This window comes from Centruroides sculpturatus, unplaced genomic scaffold, assembly GCF_000671375.1.
Source record: "Centruroides sculpturatus isolate CEXI.00-Female unplaced genomic scaffold, Cexi_2.0 scaffold587, whole genome shotgun sequence".
Lineage (NCBI taxonomy): Eukaryota > Metazoa > Arthropoda > Arachnida > Scorpiones > Buthidae > Centruroides > Centruroides sculpturatus.
The window spans coordinates 81,613-102,291 of NW_019384854.1; the positions used below are offsets into that span (position 1 = coordinate 81,613).

Sequence of the window (20,679 nt, forward strand, 5' to 3'; positions counted from 1 at the left end):
AATAGACTAGTGACTAGTATAATGTTATTTGTTTAATTGTTGTACGATATAACGAATAAAATATCTAATTATTCTTAATATAATGTTTTACTATATTGCCCAGAAAATTGTTTTTTCGCCCCCCAAAATATAAATTGTTACTAATCGCCCCCTGAACATGGAAAAACGCCCACAGGGGGCGATATCGCCCCCATTGAGAAACACTGACATAGATGATTGCTTAAATACTTCCACTTTAAGTTTAAGTGGCTTAAGTAAGTAAATATAATGTAAAAAATGATAAAATATGATATATCCACCTGAAATTACAATTTAACAAAAAGAAAAGAAAAAATGATGGGAAGAAGGAATTATTCGAACTACTTAAAACTACAAATACTTCCATAGTGGACACTAAACATGATAATGATTACAAATATACGAGCTCTAAGACGGCTTTTCTTTTTCACTAGACTTATTACACCATCAATGAAATGGAAAACAAACTTTAGAAAAATTTTTTATTTATTTGAGAATGAATTTCGGATAATTCTATCCCTTTTCAACTCGTGTTACAACTATGCAGGAAAAATTAGCATAACGGGTACAAATTAGTAAAAAATTTTCTTAGAGCTCGTATATTTGTACACAAGACTAGACAAGAAGCATATCGCATAATGATAATGATTATTATTATTTCATGTCACTGTCAGAACGTTAATGCGAAATAAAATGTAAAAAAAATAATAATAATTTACGGAAAAAAAATTGAAGAAGCCTTTGAAGAAGCAGAGGAATTGGAATAAAAATGTTTATTTTTATATGTAAATAAAATTTTATTTTTACAGTTTTTTAATAGATTAATTTATTTACACAATTCTGGAGTTGATCCTCTTGTCACAACTTCATTCTGCCAAGGAAGTCAACCTTGTTCACTCATAAAAAAGTCTTGATATAATTTGCAAACTTTCTACGCATCACTACCACTATTTTTTAAAATACAGTAGCATGTAGTAATGTCTGTCATTGCTTCGTTTGTTTCTGTTTCATTATGCCACTGACCAGGATTTATTTCACCATTAAATCCTTTGGAATCCACATAATTACTGGTGCAATAAGCGCCTTCCTGGGACAGACATCTTATATCATATGTCCTGAGGTAATTATGTAGGCATACTGTTGCCTTCACAAATTTTATAACGTTTTCAGGATTAGCATTAATAATATTTTTATATATGCACTACCTGGCTGCTAATATCCCAAATGTATTTTCATTAATTCATCTTGCACAAGACATGCGATAATTGAAGACTGCCCGTTCAAGAGGTAGATTCTTACCAGGGTAAGGACGTAATAAATTTGGAAGGAGAGGAAAGGCCTCATCCCCACAAAACAATATGGAACATTAACATTTGACCCTGCCAATTTCTCATCTGCAGGAAAATCCAATTTTTTTTTGTTTGATTAATTTTCCAAATACAGTACAGAATTACTAAACACCTCTCCATCACTACAGATACCGGGTGCACCTAACTCAACTATTGTAAATCTGTATTCAGCATCACACGCAGCCATTAAAATAATGCTATTCGTACCCTTGTAATTATGATAGACGGTACCAGAATGTTTTGGTCGCTGAATAACAACATGTTTACTGTCTATTGCTCCTAAGCATTGGGGGAAGTTGGAATACATATTAAATTTTTTGCTGATTTCTACAATATTTTCTTTATCAGGAATCTGAAATAATATAATTGTTAAATTTGAAATGATATATTCTTTAAAAATTCATGAAAAGTATAATGTTTACCTTAAAATATTCACTAGAAAGCACAGTCCATATTGCATCACATACTCGTTTCACTATATTATGTGTTGTTGAAACACCAATGCAATAATTTAATGCACATATTTGTTGTTCTCCTCCATGTGCAAGAAATCTCTTTTGTTAACCAAGAAAAAATTGAATTAATAAAAAGTTACAAAAAGTAGACTACTATTTAAAATTAATATGCAGTTCAATCAACCTGAAGAATTTATGATGATAATGTGTATAAGGAAAATCTGAAATACTATTTTCCTTACAGGCAACCTTATCTAGAATCTTAAAGATTAAGATTTTTCAGATTAACTGGTTAATTCAATTGTAATTATTTGCAATGTAATATACAAAAATTGCACTAACCAGTATTATTTGTAAGATCTAATCCACCTGACTTATTTTTTAAGCATGTTAAATAAAAATTATTGTTAAAGAAATATGTTATATTTATTTTAGCAAAATAAATTGTAACAAATACAAATACTTTGTTTTGGAATTATATAGATATTAAAACTTGATTGTAAAGTCTTGATACAAACCTTAATGTCAGTGCAAGTTGTTCAGCAGGTGATATGCTTTTCCTATAAGTTGTATTTTTACATATAATTAGCAGGCCAATTTTGCTCAACAATTCATCAAATCTAAAAATACAAATAAATATTATTGAAAGTCATTCATAAATTCAATTTTCATCTGTTATGTAATTTTGACATTACAAAATTTAATTTTTTGTGAAAATTTTTAGACATTCATCTGAAAGAATAAGAATTTCTATAGTTTTTTTCTAATGGAAACTTTATCTGGCTTGCATGAAATGTGTTTTAATTAAATACATTATAATAGTGTTTCTCAATTTTGAAGTGTATTGTTTTGGTATATAAATTATTTTAGGAGTGCAATGTAAAAAAAAAAAACAAAATTTTAACATTACAAAAACATTCTTCAATAGTTTATGCAAATGAACTAACATTTATAAAAATGCTATATTATAGAACTAACTAAATCATTTAGCAAAATATTCTGAGTTAGTAGAATTATTCAATCTTTACATTTGAGTAGTTAGTGTATAATCTGAGATACGAGTTTATATACAAACGATTTATTAGATTAAAATAAGATTGAAATAAATAATAAATAAAACATACTTTTCTGCGCTCATCCTGAAATTCATATAGTATCCCGATTATCATATATCCAATGCAGATATATGATAATCGGTATATATGATATATATTTGCTGTACAAGACTTCTATATTCACCCTTTCCTCTCGCTCCAATAAAATAGGACAAACTCAATGCTTTCTTTTCATGCTGAACTTCTTACATGTCAGCAAAATTGTTGCACTTCTCTTTATTTCTGTCATAAAGTGTTTGACACCTTTGACATCATTATTAATGATGCACTTGTTTAAGCTTATTAAAAGCATTACGTACTTTTTTCTCGCAAATTTTAAAAATTTGCTATCAAAACATTTATCAAAGAGGTTCGTTAACTGTCTATGACCTCTGTGCTGTTTATAAAACATTGCAATAGATATTGTTGTCAAAGATATGGCCTGACGATAAATTGTAGCGTATTCAGAACTACAATTTCTGGATACAAATGAAATATGTTTTAAAACAATTTGAAATGCACGATCGCTTTCCTTGACGGCCATGTTTTCTGTTTACATTGAAAAACTTACTATGATTGGCTAGTGTATTAATCTGTAACATGCGTTCCGATTGGTCCTTACGAGTCGGCCAATGACATATAATCATACTCAGTGTGAATGCTTCTATTACTAGTCGGTCCGATTATAGGATCGATCGGGTCGGACTAATCGGTCCAGTCAGTCATAGTGAACAACTATGTAAAACACATAACAGAGTCACTGAAGCTGGCAGCAAAGCTATCATCAAAAATAAACGCAAGTAACCCCAATAAGACCCATTGGTGGACAAGCTCATTAGAAAACCAAAAAAGAAAAGTTAGAAAAGCCCGCAAAAAATGGACTAGGAACCAGAATCCCAACTTGACAGGGACCCTGAGGAAAGAATNTAACCCCAATAAGACCCATTGGTGGACAAGCTCATTAGAAAACCAAAAAAGAAAAGTTAGAAAAGCCCGCAAAAAATGGACTAGGAACCAGAATCCCAACTTGACAGGGACCCTGAGGAAAGAATATAATGAGGAATTAAAGAGTTACAAGCAAAATATAAACAAAACTAGGAGCGCATCTTGGTGCAAATACTGTGGGGAACACTTGAAAGACCCTTGAAGACAACCCTACAAAGTGGCCTTCAAGAAAAATGCGAGGGCTACAATCCCGAATATCACCAACAGTAACACCACTAACAATAACTATGACATAGAAGAAAACATTAAAAATCTTTTGGACTACCACTTCCCAGAGGACAATACAGAAGAAGACAACGACTATCACCAAAAAAGGATCACCTGAATTCTGAGCAAGACTACTACCCTAATAGTCTTCTTCCGGTATTGGGCAAAGTCCTCGATGGCCTTATGATAAACCAGATCAATTGGCATCTGGTAAGCCATAAACTTCAGAATAAAAATCAATATGGGTTTCGGCCTGGTAGTTCAACGACCATGGCAATTCACAAAGCCACCCGTTTCATTGAGGAAGCCTGGGACAAAGACCAGCACGCCTTGCTGGTAAGCATAGATTTTAAAAAGGCTTTTGACCACCTATGGTGGCTGTCTATCACGAATAGCCTGAGGACCTATGGATGTCCGAAGAATATATACGACCTACTAAATAGTTATCTGAAGGACAGAACGGCTGGCTTCTTCACGGGAAGAATGAACATCATTAAACAAGTGAACAGAGGATGCCCCCAAGGCTCCCGTAGCGGTCCCGGGCTTTGGAATCTGACTTATGATAACCTCCTGGACACAATTCAAAGTACAGACAATATAATGATACAAGGCTTCGCAGACGACACTCTTCTAATGATTAGACACCAAAATTGTAATACACTACGAATGAAAAGTAACGAGATCCTAGAAAAAATACACAAATGGAGTCAAAGCCACAAGCTCCCCATAAATTTCAAGAAGTGCGAAGCCCTAGTCTGCACAAAAAGATCAAAAAGGAAGCAATTACAAAGGCCACTCTATATATACATGAATGGACATAGAATAAAGATAACCTCCCACCTAAAGTACCTGGGTGCTATCCTCAATCCAACCCTGAGTTAGAAGCAACATATAGAGGAAATTTGCAAGAAGGCAAAACAAAGAGTGAATATGCTATATTATATAGCCAGAAACATGTGGGGACTAGGCGCAAAAAGCTACACTACCATTTATAAAGGAGCCATTGAGCCTGCTCTACTATACACGGCTGAAATTTGGGGGAAAGGGCTTCCCTGGTACAAAACAAACGGCATCTCCTCTCGGTCCAGAGGAGCTTAGCCATCCGGATTTGCAGGGCGTATAGGACTGCACCAATGGACGCACTGCTTGTAATCGCCAACATCATGCCTATTCATATAAAGATTAAAGGGATCTTCTGGAAATGGAATATTTTGAAAAACAACATAGAAAGGCTTACAGAGGAAAGTCTAAAAACCGCTATCCAAAAAGATGAATACCCAGGAAACAGCCTAGATCTATTATTGGATATAAAGAAGCATGGAATCAATAAATATTACCCAGGGCAAGGAATCCTCTACCATCCGGCGATAAACACAACTAACTGGGAAAGTAATAGCATAGATCCGAACAGCGGGGATTACAACTGGCATGTGTATGCTGATGGAGCGAAGAACAGGGATGGCACGGGGGCAGCATTCGTTGTATACGATGCTAGCAAGGGCAATACCATCCATGAAGAATACTACAAGCTTCTAAATCACTGCTCAAATAACCAGGCGGAGCTCTGGGCCATGAACAAGGCCCTCAAGAACATCACTAATAACTTGAACAATTATAAAGGAAGCATAAACTTTTACACGGACAGCCGCTACGTCATCAATACGCTAAAAGAAAGCTATAGGCATCTTAACATTGGACTCAAAACCAAGTTCTTGGCTAATAACCTGAGCTAAAGAAGAAAAATCAGTTTCACATGGATACCAGGACATAGCAATGTTAAAGGAAACGATAGAGCCGATGAGCTAGCGGTGAAAGCCACCAAACTAAATCTTACTCCAACCTACCACTGTTACCCCATTTCCCATATTCACAAAATCGTCAATGAAAAATGCATAAACATTTGGCAAACAGAATGGGACTCCTCAACAACAGGCAGAATAACTTACAAGTTCTTCCCGAATATTAAGGAAAGGCACAAGCTTCATCATGTTAATCCCTCTTATCCGCTCACCCAATGCTTGACCGGCCATGGGAACTTTCCTGCTTTTCTGTACAGAATTGGAAAAAAGGACAACCCTTGCTGCGAGTGTTAACACTACAACCGAAGGGAACACCCTACACTACCTCTTCGACTGCCCAGACCAAGACGCCAACAGAGGTGAACTTATTACGTACTGCCTACACCACGGACAATCATGGCCACCTGAGCCGGACTTCTTGTGCAAGACCAAAGAGACATATAGGCACTTCGTTAAGTTCGTCGAAAGCTGCACTAACCTCGTTCACCCCAATTAACGGACTCGTCTGGTCATGTGGACTCTCAAGGACGACGATTCATCAGCACATGTAATAGGGCATCTGCATCATCTTAACTACGTATAAGTATTCCTATGTATGCACTACACTAATTGTCCTGTTTCTACTCACCTCTATTATCTAGCACCTTACCCAAAGGGCTACACTGTCTTGTACATATTTTATATTCTTTTATCAATTAGTGCGATGAGTGAAGTGAATGGGACCCACTTTACTCTTCCTTCAACCCTTTCTCCCTCCCACTCCCTCTCCCTTCTCTCCCCCACTCCATACCTTCCTTCCTCTTGTGGCTAAGTCTACGGACAGCCCTCTACCTTTATTCCAGTTCCAGTCAGTGTGAAACAGCCCTTAGGCTTCCACTGGCTAAAGTTGGTGCCCTGTAAAGCGCATGCGCGAATCTGGCTTTTTGGATGCTGACAATACAGCATTTCCACTCCGCTACTCCACCACTAATATTCGAATATACAATAACAATCTTATCTTTTTTTTTCATATGTAGTATAGAAATTTGTAATAAGATACATAATGCGGTTATAATAAAATATTGTGTGATTATTTTCATATAATTAAAATTAATATGTATTTATTTTTTAGAAAATACAAAGGAAGCGGCGCATCCACCGTTTCCAATGACGGATTTATTGAACTCCATATCGAAAATAAAAGACAAGCACAATTAATTAACCACGTTCAATAATATTAGGTTGTGGCCGACGTTTTCAATGCAAAAACGTGTACGTCAGACATTCAGCGCCGCTTTCCTAAAGGCCTAGAAGTTTGGCAATGGTGTTTGGGACGTCGAGCATGATTGCACTGACTATCCAAACACCATTGTCAAACTTCTAGGCTTATAGGAAAACAACACTGAACATCCGACATACACGTTTTCGCGTTGAAAATGTCGGCTGCAACCTCTATTAAAAGAAAAATGCAATATCTTTACTACATTATTGCATTTCAATAATATCTATATAACATCTGTAGGTGCAATGGTAAGTAAAATCTTTCATTTATTTGCATATTATACTGTACTTTATTTATCAAACACACAAAAGTCTTGCTTTTCTATATGTGCAATATGCTCCAGGTGATAAAGTTGGCTTGACGTAGATCGACCGCGCAGCTCTGGAAGCAGCTCACTTAATATGCCAAGACGTCCTATCTGTTAACAAAGGCGTTTGAAGTGGACTGGCCCGATTTGAGCCTTAACAGGGGTGAGGAAATTGAGCCAGAGGGACTTAAGCCTGCCGTCAAGCATGGTACAGGTTGACAATACTAATCAATCATCGCTTGTCTAACACTGCATGCGTAACGTCGGCCGTTTTTATTTTAAAATTGTAAATTTGCCGCCACTGATTATCAGAAATTATGAGTCTATCTTTTATTTTCATATTTTTCTTCCTTTATAATGTTTTATTTACTTTATTTTCCTGTAATTAGAGACAACACAGCTTTAAAATAAACAGATCAGGTCTCATTTGCCAATAGATTATCTCAACTTTCACCGATTGTTGTCGGTTCCTTTCTAATCTGATAGGAATAGATTGTGTTTCAAACTCCAGTGTTAAGTGCTTATTGCTTTTGAGGTAATATGAGTAGAGCAGGAGAAGTCAATGCATTTCTGTAATAAACTGCTAAATGTTTTATTACCATTTAAACAACTGCTTCCCACTTGTTATTCTTAGTAATCGGAGAGGGGTTGATCATGTGTCAAGGTCAGTAAAAGTTTATTACTTTCGCAACAGGGAGTGATGTGAACTGCCACCTTTAGAATGTACCTTTAGTAAAAGAGATTAGAGGGCTGTCTGATTTTTAGCTTCGGACTTAGCCCTGTGGAAGTAGGAAAGAAGAGAAAGCATGAGATACGAAGTGTGAAAAGAAAATGAGATAGGAAAGTGTGAAGTAAGAGATGGGTACTCGGAGCACCTGTCCCGGCATTTATTGAAAAGAACAAAATAATATTTACAATATGTACAGTATGGCTATCTGCCATATAGAAACAGGTTGATTACAAATGGTCCTGACAATTTTTAAACATAGTAATAAATAGTATACAGGATAAGTTAATATAGTACATAATTATAATATTCCAAATAAATTGTCCACATCTCGTGGACTCTATACATTTGGATTATAGTATGTCTACTTGTTATGTGAAAACGTTTTAATTACAATTGGTCCTGACAATTTTTATAGTAGTTTTTAGTATATAGGATAAGTTAATATGATACATAATTATAATTCCAAATATTGTCCGCATCTCGTGGATTCAATTAATTTGGATTACAATAAGTTTACTTATGTTATAGCCGTAAATTATTTCTATAGTTAGATAACAAATACCAATGATACCTATGTTTAATGCTGCACTTGAGCATCATCACAGTGAGTAAAGTTTATTCGTCGTCTCTGTTGGATGTATTTTCGGTGTTGTCACTTTCTTCTCCTTCTTGGTCACTTTCTTTTTCAATTTCAATTTCATCGCTTTCTTTTCTGTCGTGGTTTTCTTGTGTTGTTTATTTCAATGAAAATTTTTGTATTGTTGATGTACTTCTCTAATGCGGTGAATAAAGTTTTGTTGTTCACATGGTCTGTTTCTTTAGGTGGCCAATTGAAGCCTGCCATGAGGCACTTTTGTATAAAGTTCTCTCTTTGTTGAATTTGGTGCACTCAAATAAGTAGTGAAATACATTTTCTTCTTGGCTGGTATCCCCTTCACAATATTGGTTGTTGATTTTTTGAAAACAGTACAAGTAAGACTTGAAGTTTCTATGTGCTGTTAGACACTGAGTCACACCAAATGATAGCTTAAAGTGTTTATTTTGAAATCTGTCTTTTGTTTGGAAAAAATTTGTGGCAATGTCTTCCTGTAGATGATGTATTCCACTCTTCTTGCCATAGTTCTTCTGTAATGTTTTTTATATTATTTTTTATTTCTGTTATTGGTATTCTTTCGTAGGTTATTGGAATGTTGATACTGGCAGCTCTTTTAACCAGTGTGTCGGCTTTTTCGCTCCATTGATGTCCTGTATGATCTGGAACCCAGTTGTAAGTGATTTTAATTTTTTTGTTAACTTCTTCGGAGATGTTGATGAGTTCATCTGTGAGCCTGTTTTTTCTATTCTTGTTTTCCAGGATATGTAGTGTTGCTCTACTGTCAGTGTAAATATTCAATTGTTTGTTTGGACGATTGTTCCTTTTATTGATGCATGTGAGAGCTTCATAAACCACATACATTTCTGCTTGCATCGTAGTGCAATAGTTTGCAATTTTCATAGAAGCCTGGCATTGAGTTCTATTGTTTTCATTTATGATGATTATTCCGCTGCCTACACCTGATGGTGTTTTCGAACTGTCAGTATATATTTTAAAACTCTTTTGTTTCGTGGCATTCTCTTGTTTATCCATATGAACTCTATATGTTTCTATATCTGCTGGGTCACAGTGTTTTTGATTTATCTATATTTTCTGTTTCGTTTTCTATAATGTCTTCTATCATCTTTATGTCGTTTGGAAGTTTTCCTTCGTTAATTTCTTTGTTTATTTCTTCTTTGGTTTTTCTTTGTAAACTTTCTTTTATTAGATTTTTTTCCCAGATGAGATTTTTTTCCCAGATGAGATCTTTTGCTATCCAATTTATGGGTTTCAGTTTCACTAGTACTAACAGAGCATCCGTTGGGGTTGTTCTATATGCTTTGCAGATTCTTATTGCTGCCTTTCTTTGGATTGAGATGAGTTTTCTTTTGTTGTGTATTTTATCTATCGTTTCTCCCCAAATTTGTACTCCATATAGTGCTGCCAGCTCGATAGCCTCTTTGTAGATCAGTCTTGTGTTTTTCGAACTCATACCCCAAGTATTTCTAGTTATATGTTCTAATAAGTTAGAAGAAACATACAAAAAAAGTGATAAAACTTGCTATGTGTATTTTCCAATTCATTTGTCTATCAAAATATATTCCAAGGTATTTGATATAAGAAACATTTTTTATATTTTTACCACCAATTTTTATTCCTATGGGTTTCTTCAGTTGATTTTATTTTTTTGGGTACATACTACCACCTCGCATTTGTTAAAGTTGATAGGTTGTTTATAATTAATACTCCATTCATAAATTTCTTTAAGTATCTTATTTGCTTTGTCTCCGAGTCTATTACAGTTTTGGTTTGATATCATGAGAAGTGTGACATCCGCAAATGCTTGGATTCTACTGTCGTCGGTGTCTGGAATTTTGTTTAGTAAACTGTCCATTGCTAAATTCCATAGTCCTGGCCCACTTCTGTACCTTTGTGGACATCCTCTATTTATTTGTTTGATGACAGTTGTGCAGTTGGAGTAGAATCCTACTTGTCGATTAGTTAAATAATCTTGGAGAATATCTTTGATGTTCTTTGGACACTTAATTTCATATATACGTTTCATTATTCCTGGCCGCCACGTGGTCAAATGCCTTTTGAAAATCTATTTTTATTAAGATTGCATGTTTTCCTTTCCCCCATGCTGTATTTACAAATTCTTTCGTTCTTAATGCTGCATCTATTGTTGATACTCTCTGTCTAAAGTAGGGGGTCCCCAAACATTTTATCCCATCGACCCCTTTATAGAATATTTGCCTTCTTATCGACCCCCAGATTAAGTATTTAACAAAAACATTAAATCGTTTTTGCATTTTTAATGTTAAGCGATAAGGAGACTCGCATAGCAACCCAACAAAAGAATTTATAGTTCCCATATTTTATAAAATCCTCCTAATAACATTAACAGAAAAAGGAGATATTTTCCACTGATTTATAATCTTAAAAAAATAATAGCAAAATTATAAATAGATGAAAATTTGCCTATAGTTCTTAAACCGTACGTGTCATAATATGTAAAATACATACAGTAAAACCTCTATTATCCAGACTAATTGGGGATGAAGGTAGTCCGGATAAGGAAAAATCCGGATAATCGAAACAAATACTTTAATTTGTCTTTTAATAATAATACAACACGTTTTCTTTTCGATGACATATCGGTAATATTAAAAGTAAATACTGTATTTAAATCGTGATCAAATTTTCAAGAAACAAACGTTCGTATTGAATTTGGACTACTACTGACCAACGCTAACAGACTACCTATTGTTTAAAAGGCCCTCTGGTGGCGCAAGAAGACGGATTTTATAAAATAAAAAGCAGTTGAAACTGCATTTTTATGAATAAAAATTTGACAAACTATTTATCGTTTTATGACGAGTAAAATTTTTTCGTCGCGTTCGCGGCTTTTAAGTAATGCATAAACCTTCGAGGCGCGAGGCCCTTCGGACCGCGAGGCATAGGCGGTGGCCCACGTCGTCCATGCCTTACGCCGCCCTTGGTCATAGAAATGATGTAATTTGAATATAAATTATTTATAAATACGTATGTCAAGTTATATTTTTATTACTACGTAAAATATATTTAAGAGTTTACGACCACTGTGCCGGGTGAGACGTTGTTGAAACAAAAAAAGTTATGCATTCCATCACGTACATAAACAGTGTCGTAATTCGCCAAGTGCAAATCAGCAAATTCGTAAAATTTTTGTTTATTTTGAACAATCCGGATAATCGAAAATCCGGATAATGGAGGTCCGGATAATGGAGGTCCGGATAATGGAGGTTCTACTGTACTTATCTTTGAAAACATAACATTAGTTATATTGGATGAAAAAATCTTTTACTGTCATTTTGCGACTACTACTGAATGCCTTAAAAATATGTATACATGCCTTTTTATTAAAATAGTTGATATCAGTGGGATGGATGTCTCTGAAGAGAAGCAGCGAGATTATTGATATTCGGTTGAAAATTGGTAAGTTTTAGTCGCAAAACACCACGGTTTTCCAAGTTCAATCTGTTCCTCTATTTTGTCAAAATTGTGTTCGCGTGGCTAAAACCAGCTCCAACCGCATATGAAGTTGGAAATGCGAGTAAGAAAGGTTCGGCCTCTGCTATGAGCTTGGGATATTTACTGGGAATATTGTTATTGCTCCAAAATTCACCGAGGTTTTTATTTTTAAACAACACTTTAGCTTCGAGATCTATACATATTTCACTCAATTCATCTTCTAAGCCAGTTTCACTACCTTCATTATCTATTTTTACATCAAATGGTTTAGCAAACCATTCGGAAACATGCATATTCTCCAATTCTTCGAAACGTGCTTTAAACTCTTCTCTTAATTTATCAAGATGTTTAATATATATCTCCAAATCACGGTCGGAAACCTTTTCATTTTCTTTTAGTACTTGCAAGTTTGAAAAATATTTAAAATCATATCGTGCCAGTGAAGATTTAAATAGCTCCATTTTTACATGAAAGGCCATTATTTATGATTGTTCGAGCTTGAACAATTGTAACTTTTTTCCTTGCAAACGCTTCTATACTACATTAATTAATGATTTTCGATATATTATGATATTTTCTCTGTAAAGGACAAAATATCTGCATTTAGATATAAAATACTTAGAGTGACAATCCTAATGTAACAGTGCAGCATATGTCTGTGTACAATGAATCTGAGTGTAACAGTGCAATGGATGTCTGTGTACAATGAACCCGAGTGTAACAGTGCAACATATGTCTGTGTACAATGAACTACCAGCGTTCATAACATGTTTGCAACACTAGTACAGTTGCCAGATGCATGAAAACAGAGTAACACATGCTTAAAGCGGTGTAGGCTAAGGCAAAACTTAAGTTATAACTAGGGTTGTCAGTAATGTTGTTGATCATATCTGTATTTCGAATTTTTATTGGAATATTTTATTTTTTTCCTAGACAATTTAATTGATCCTCTTTGGTATTAATCGACCCCCTTTCGATCGACCTTCGTGCATTAATCGACCCCTGGAGAACTCTTTTCGACCCCAAGGGGTCGATATCGACCACTTTGCGGACCCCTAGTCTAAAGCCATATTGGTTTTCATTTATTTGTTTATTGATGCCAGATAATTCTTTTAATAATGAGTCCATCTAAAGGCGGCTATACACGATGGGTTAATCCTCAAAGGAGTAACCATGCATGCCTGATTTTGAGTAATTCCTGGAAGTGTGTGGGGGAAAATTTAACAGTTTCGGCGAACTATACCGACCACCTGAGTAGAATCGCCCATACTCATTAGGTTAATTCTCAAAGGATTAACCATGCATGCCTGACCTTTATAATTCCTAGTAGTACCTATATAACCTAATCCGAGACAGAGACTTGGCAAATGCTATTCAGACCTTCGCGAGAAGGGTTCTTATGTGAAGGTGTGGAGAGATGACTTTTCTCTCCACCCACCAGCTTTACTGTACAAGAGTGACAAGAACACGTCATTTTGTTTTAATGTTAATTTAATTTTACTGTAGTTTGTTTATTGTAAATAAGAATTTATACTGGTTTAAGTTCTTCAAAGAAACAAATGTTCGCCTCAGAACGAAATTTCAACACAGGTTCCATAGCCACAATGGAGAAAATAACCAATAAATATGGGCTGGCCTGTAAAAACCGTAAAAAAGACACTAAACTAGTGCACGTTTAAGCCAAAACAAACGTGAAGTCAGAGGTGCCAAGTTACGTAAACCACTAACAAATGTTTGCAGTTCTTCCATAATCTTAAATCAGCACAAATTCATTGAAATTGCCGTTCGCGGCAAATGTTGGTCCGGTTACCACGGCAACTGGACAGTTGTTATGGCAATGGCTGCTAGACCGTTCAACTTTGTGATAAAATTCTTTAAAAGTTTATATTGCTTTAGATCAAAAACTGTTGACACTGTACTACTGAAATTTTGGCACAGCTATGCTGAATAACTCTTCTTAATGATGAATATTAAAAATTTGGTTAGCACCAAAAAATAGGCCCTATGCAGCCCTCCACAGCCCGCATAGGGTAGCCCTAAAAATCACAAAATATCGGTTTCAGGACTCAATAACAAATTCACACAGTACTCACTGTCTGTTCTAGCAAGAGATGTCCCCTTCACTTCCGTTGGAGCGGCCACTGAATTCCGGATAACCGGTCCCCAATAATCCGCGAGTTCAAACGTTCACAGCTCTCGAAATATTTGAGCCACACTCATAAAGATGACGTCACTTTCATCCTTACACTTTGGCAAATCCAACAATATATAACGTATCCACTATGACAAGAAATCCAGTGTAAAACACACGAAAATCCAGAGCGCCCGCACACCGCGGAGAACTATAATTAAAGCAATTAAACTTATTGGAATCCATATATAAATACGACGACTGGGGAAAGGGAAGTAATGAAAAGATGTGCTTCTTTTTAATGCTTCTCGCAGTCAGCATGCTTCGCTGATGCTGTAATTCTATCGTATTTAAAACTGAATAAGGTTCGGCAAATGATGCAACGAGCCGATCGAATATCATCGTCATTACAATTTAACAAGTTTTGAATTTATTCACTCAAGACAGTGTCCCTATATGCACAATTCGTGGAAAAAAGAATCAGATTAATGCCTAGTCTGATTTATCTTGAAAACGCAATTTTTTAAACTCAAAACAGCAGTAAATTATTTATTGAAATCCATATCGAAAATAAAAGACATGCAAAATTAATCATGTTCAATAATATTAAAAGAAACAATAACGCTACTACATTATTGCATTTCAACAATAAAATCTTTTGGCAATGGTAAGCAAAATCTTTCAATCTTTCATTTATCAAATCTTTCGGTTTGCTTCTATTAGTTGGCGGTCTACCACGTTTTATTGGTGAACGTTGCATACTTATTAATTAATAATTTTCTATTCAGAATTCAGAATAACACACAAATATCGGTGCAGTCACGGGCATCCAGCACTTGATTATCCAGCATTCTGGATTATCAAGTGCTGGATTAATTGACTTTTACTGTATTATATTCTTATTTATTTAATAGGAATCAAATAACCTATACAAATACATATGTCAAACATGTGGAAAAAAATTTAGATATAAATCTAAATTTGATGACCATCAATTATGCCATTCCGAGGAAAGAACCTTCAAATGCAAATTCTGTACAAAAGCATTTAAACATTTATGTACTTTAAAAAAACATATCAAAGATAAACATCTTCAAGAATTGGTACAAAATACTATTAGATAATTAAAATATAAAAAATTTTATTAAATACTATATTAAAGTTTATAAAATTATTAATTTTTTTTTCGTTATAAAATTTATAAATTTGAGAAGTTCGACTACTTTGCAATACTTGGCTGCTTTACAGGGATAGATGATTTACAGAGAGGCCATACTTAACAAGGAAAGAAGAAGGTAAAATCCAGACGACAAAATGGACGATAAATAGCGTTCAGAGAACGACATTGGATTTATTAGCAGATTTATTATTGGATTAGCGGAAATTATGAAGATGTGTCGTGCAATATTAAAAGATAATAAACTCTACACTGATCGTGAAAGAAAACACCTTTTTCTTCAATTACAAACGGACCTACCGAAGTTTTTGCGGTCGGTCCGTGAAACTTGAGCTAAGTGAAAGTTGATATGTTTATTTTTTCGTTTTTTCGAATATAATTACAACAAAATAAATATAAACAGGCATTGAAATAAAAGATATAATTCTAATTTTTCCTAAATTATTACCGTAACTTTATTTTAAAGTTATAAAACTTTAAAATAAAAAAAGCTAAATTAAAATGCTATATAAGCAAGGATAAATAAGTGATCCTCGATTAGTTTTATCGAGTAAAACAGTTACGTCACGCCGCTTTAAAACCCTCATGACCAACTTCCTCGTCCCGATTTCGTTACGAATCGGAACGGTCCATTTCAAATCATAACGGAACAGGAAGCGTGTCCTGAAATTGCAATTGATAAGTTACGGCGGCGCTTATCGATTATATTAAGGAGAACAGATCATTAGGCCAAACTGGTTGCGTCTTTTTGCTTTTCGGTTTGCTTCTATTAGTTGGCGGTCTACCACGTTTTATTGGTGAACGTTGCATACTTATTAATTATTAATTTTCTATTCAGAATAAGTTTATATTCAAAATTCAGAATAACACACAAATATCGGTGCAGTCACGGGCATCCAGCACTTGATTATCCAGCATTCGGGATTATCAAGTGCTGGATTAATTGACTTTTACTGTATTATATTCTTACTTATTTAATAGGAATCAAGTAACAAATATAAATTTACATGCGAAGTTTGTGGAAAAAAATTTAAATTTAAATCAAAGTATAATGACCATCAATATTGCCATTCAGAAGAAAACAAGTTTAAATGCAAATTTTGTGAAAAAAAAATTTAAGCATCCGCAAACATTAAAAAAACATATTAAAGAAAAACATCCGTTAGAATTGGTAGGAAATACTATTAGATAATTAAAATATAAAAAATTTTATTAAATACTATATTAAAGTTTATAAAATTATAATAATATTTTTTCAGCAAACAGACAATCATTATGTCGTAAGTAAAAATTTTATAATAATTTATTATATACGTTATTCAGTTTTATAAAATTATATTAATATTCCTGTAGCAAACAGACAACAATAACAATGTAAGTAAAAATACTAAAAAATAAAAATTTTATTATATACTTTTTTAATTTTTTAAAAATTTTATTAATATTCTAGCAGCAAGAAGATAATCATTATGTCGTAAGTAAAAATTTCATTAATATTCTAGCAGCAAACAGACAATCATTATGTCGTAAGTAAAAATTTTATATTTTATTATATACGTTATTCAGTTTTATAAAATTATAATAATATTTTTGCAGCAAACAGACAACAATAACAATGTAAGTAAAAATATTAAAAAATGAAAATTTTATAAAATTGTATTAAGTACTTCTATTAATCTTCCTTACAGATGAACAGAAACATGTACATATATGTACCAGTTGTTGTAATGACACTGTTAATTGTTCTTCTTGCCATCAGACCTGACACGTCTGCAGAAACTATTCAGACAATACTGATTCTGTTTTATAAATTCTCTGAAAAACTATTAATTTAAATAATAATTAAAAAATTCTAAAACATTAGTATACAAAATTAATTTATTAAAAATTTATTTCAGAAATTGTGTTTTCGTATTATTGTTTAAAAATTATCAATGATGAATTGATAATTTTTTATTCACTTGTATTTAAAATGGTTTTATCATATTTTTACATTAATGTGGAAAAACTCTTATCATCAAAATTTTCATAAATAAATATTATAAAGTTATAGTTTTTATAAACCACAAAAGCTTACTTAGCAGAAAATAAAAACGTAATCGACACCTAATCACTCGCTTAGAGACTTATTATTAAAACAGACGTTTTCGGTCCATTTAATAGATCATTATCAGGCTAAATGAAACACTTCATTAAATAAAACAATAAGTTCAAAATTCAAAATATTAATATCCGATTAAAAGTAAATAATACTTGTAAATAATACAATTAAGCAAAAATAATACACATGTTGCTAATACTAAATATTAATACTGCTTACTTAACTAAACAGAGTTTTCTACATATCTTATTAAAGTTTATTAAAGATCAACCCATTATTAGCGAATTATTATTTCTATCTGTTGGCAGCCACTGTAACAGTCTTCTATATTGGCATTTATGGCAAAGGTTTAAAAATCGTAAAATATGGATTGATATATACGGGAATTTGTAGCAACATCGTTTTTATTTTTTCAACTGTTCTAAAACACAAATACCAAAAACAGTAAGTTAAAATTGTTTCTTGGAACAAATTTTGTTTACAATTTTCAATCTGTTTTCACTAGAATTGCACACTATATTTTTGCTATATATTTCCATTATCAATTAGAGTAATAAAAGTCAATAGAATTTATTTTATTTAAACCTGATAGCTAATGCAGTTAAGACAAATTTCTGCCTTTACTGATTTTCGAAACGGGTGTAATCCGGGGACAGATTCCATGGAATTTTTATTAATGTGTATCATTGTTACGTCTTTTTCTTACGTTATTCAGCCGATTCATTCTGGTCAAATCTAATACAATAGATTCGAATAAAATGCATTTATTGAACATTAGAATGACTTTCTAATATATTGTTTCTATACCAAAGAAAATTTTCGTGCATAAATATCAGTCGAAGTCAAATAGAAAATGCAAAAGAAAAGGAATAAATTCTAGACCAAAATATTAAACTAAAATATAAGAACCTTTAATCACAAACCAAATAAAGTTATTAAAAACTTTGAGTGACAGCAATTAAATACGATATATATATAAAGATATTTAATAGTCTAATTGTTACCAAATCTGTTATTATTAATCTTTTCAGGACACAGAAAATACACTTACATTAAACAAAGGACATCATGTTAGCAGTTTTGGCAGTGTAAGTAGTAAAAACACAATTTCCATAAACACACTTCTTACACCTAATTTTTCTTGTTATTCTTATCCATTATGGTTGTATTAGGGTATTAGCCTATCAATCTGTGTGACTAAAACAAATTAAATAATGAGATGTTTTGGGGGGTGATCTTTCACAAATATGCAGGACCAAAAATTAACTGCAAGTCCGGCATCCAGTGAGGACAATTCTGCAGAAAACAGCCACATCGAGTTACGATCGATGTTCTGACAAGGCTAACGTCTGAATGAGCGACATAGCGACCGTCAACAAACAACCGACACCTCTGCTACTAAGAACTGTGATCTACTGAACCAGGTCACTTCAAGGACACATCCAGTTGTGCTATCGGCACTAAAAATGCAGTTTTGAATGTTATGCGTCAAATTGTTGATCCGTCACACAAAATTTTTGTCAATCCAACTTTTGATAATTTTGTTGGGAAATTTTCTATTTTAGTCATAAGAATAAGGTAATCCCCATGTCTGTCTAGAGAAATTTAATACAGAGAGAGAGTAAATTCGAATGTTAAAATTATACTGTCCAAAAGACATATAATTTTAAAGAAAATGGAAAGTAGTGTGAGCCTGAGGGTTTTGAGGTCGTAAATTTTTGAGTTTAACATATTTTTACATTAAAAAATAAAAAAATAAATTTTTGCAAGTTATAACGAAAATAGATTGGATGTCGAATCTTACACATCCACGCGGGAGGAAGGAAGAAAATCAAGTCATCATCCGTTTGTTAATTTAGTCATCGTGCACGTGCTAATTAGTCAGCATAACAAGTGAACGACCTGTTGGCTCAGTCAACGATGATCATATAAAAACGATCGTCTCAGAAAGTTCAGAGCAATCGTCCCCTCAGTGCGACCGTCCCTCCGCACGATCATCAATAGGGTCTGATTACAAGTGTCTCCCGTCCCGATCCTGTCCGAGGTGAAACCGGTAGAAGACATAAGCCTGTGACAGACAGCCAGCTTCCATAGTCCAGAATGATCGTCGCATACCGTCCTCCAACATAAGCTATACTTGACCAAAAATATAACCCTCTCACTCTCGAACCTTTCTAAACTCTCACGCGGCATAGTGACTAGTTAGATCGCCATTATAGATAGATTTGTGTTATCTGCATCTAAGGAATAATCAGTAGCTTCTGTAAATTAACTTCAGTTATAGAATAAACCTTTATTTTGTTATTTGTTAAACCTGTCTCCTGTCTATCCGAGGAAACCTGCCAACTTACCGACGCACTCACCACTCGATTTGCCCTCTTAGCCATCCAATGACTCTGGTTGGTTGGTTGGTTGGTTAATTTTTATTGGCACAAAAGCCATGCAGGCTATACTGCGCCATGACACATGGTATGATTGAAGGTACAAAATACAGTAAATAAAAAAAAAACACATATATACCGAACAGTTTAACCATTAAAAGGCCAATGGTAATATATAAATATAATCTAAAATATAATAAATAAATAAATAAACAACAAAAAATATATACAATAATTTAAATATGCACCATGAAGTAAATAAAACTATACAATAATAAAATCATCATATTTCTCTATACATATTAATGACTTTCAGAAAGTCCAGTATATTATCCAGATTTGGCCTCTGGCCCAAAATGTCTCTAAAGCTTGCATTTCCGAAATGCTGTCTACAAATCTGATCAAAAGCAACACAGTTGCAAAATATGTGTTTAACACTTACAGCACAGTTGCAGTGCTGACATACTGGTTCGTCATCTCCCTTCAAAAGGTATTGATGAGTCAGTCGAGTGTGTCCAATTCTCAAACGAGTAAGGATAACCTCAGATCTCCTATCATATTGCCTATTATGTGTCCA

General features: G+C 33.7%; 2 protein-coding genes across 5 annotated transcripts; one reads left to right on the forward strand and one right to left on the reverse strand.

Annotated features, from left to right (window-relative positions):
* Positions 1-695: 695 nt before the first annotated feature.
* Positions 696-11,319, reverse strand: LOC111630537 (protein ANTAGONIST OF LIKE HETEROCHROMATIN PROTEIN 1-like). Its single transcript, XM_023374649.1, has 4 exons — positions 8,797-11,319; positions 2,341-2,442; positions 1,790-1,919; positions 696-1,719 (listed from the first exon to the last, which is right to left on the reverse strand). Exons 1-4 carry the CDS (start codon positions 8,823-8,825, stop codon positions 1,444-1,446), a joined length of 537 nt encoding a protein of 178 aa, XP_023230417.1. The 5' UTR covers positions 8,826-11,319; the 3' UTR covers positions 696-1,443.
* Positions 7,273-17,471, forward strand: LOC111630538 (DNA-directed RNA polymerase III subunit RPC1-like). Of its 4 annotated transcripts, XM_023374650.1 has the most exons (7): positions 7,273-7,436; positions 15,692-16,791; positions 16,880-16,900; positions 16,974-16,994; positions 17,071-17,094; positions 17,217-17,237; positions 17,309-17,471. In XM_023374650.1, exons 2-7 carry the CDS (start codon positions 16,672-16,674, stop codon positions 17,453-17,455), a joined length of 354 nt encoding a protein of 117 aa, XP_023230418.1. In that variant the 5' UTR covers positions 7,273-7,436; positions 15,692-16,671; the 3' UTR covers positions 17,456-17,471. The 4 variants fall into 4 exon arrangements, 3 of the variants coding, with proteins under 3 accessions (XP_023230418.1, XP_023230419.1, XP_023230420.1); XM_023374651.1 differs by having other exon boundaries at positions 17,071-17,146; positions 17,217-17,471; XM_023374652.1 differs by having other exon boundaries at positions 17,074-17,146; positions 17,217-17,471.
* Positions 17,472-20,679: the final 3,208 nt, after the last annotated feature.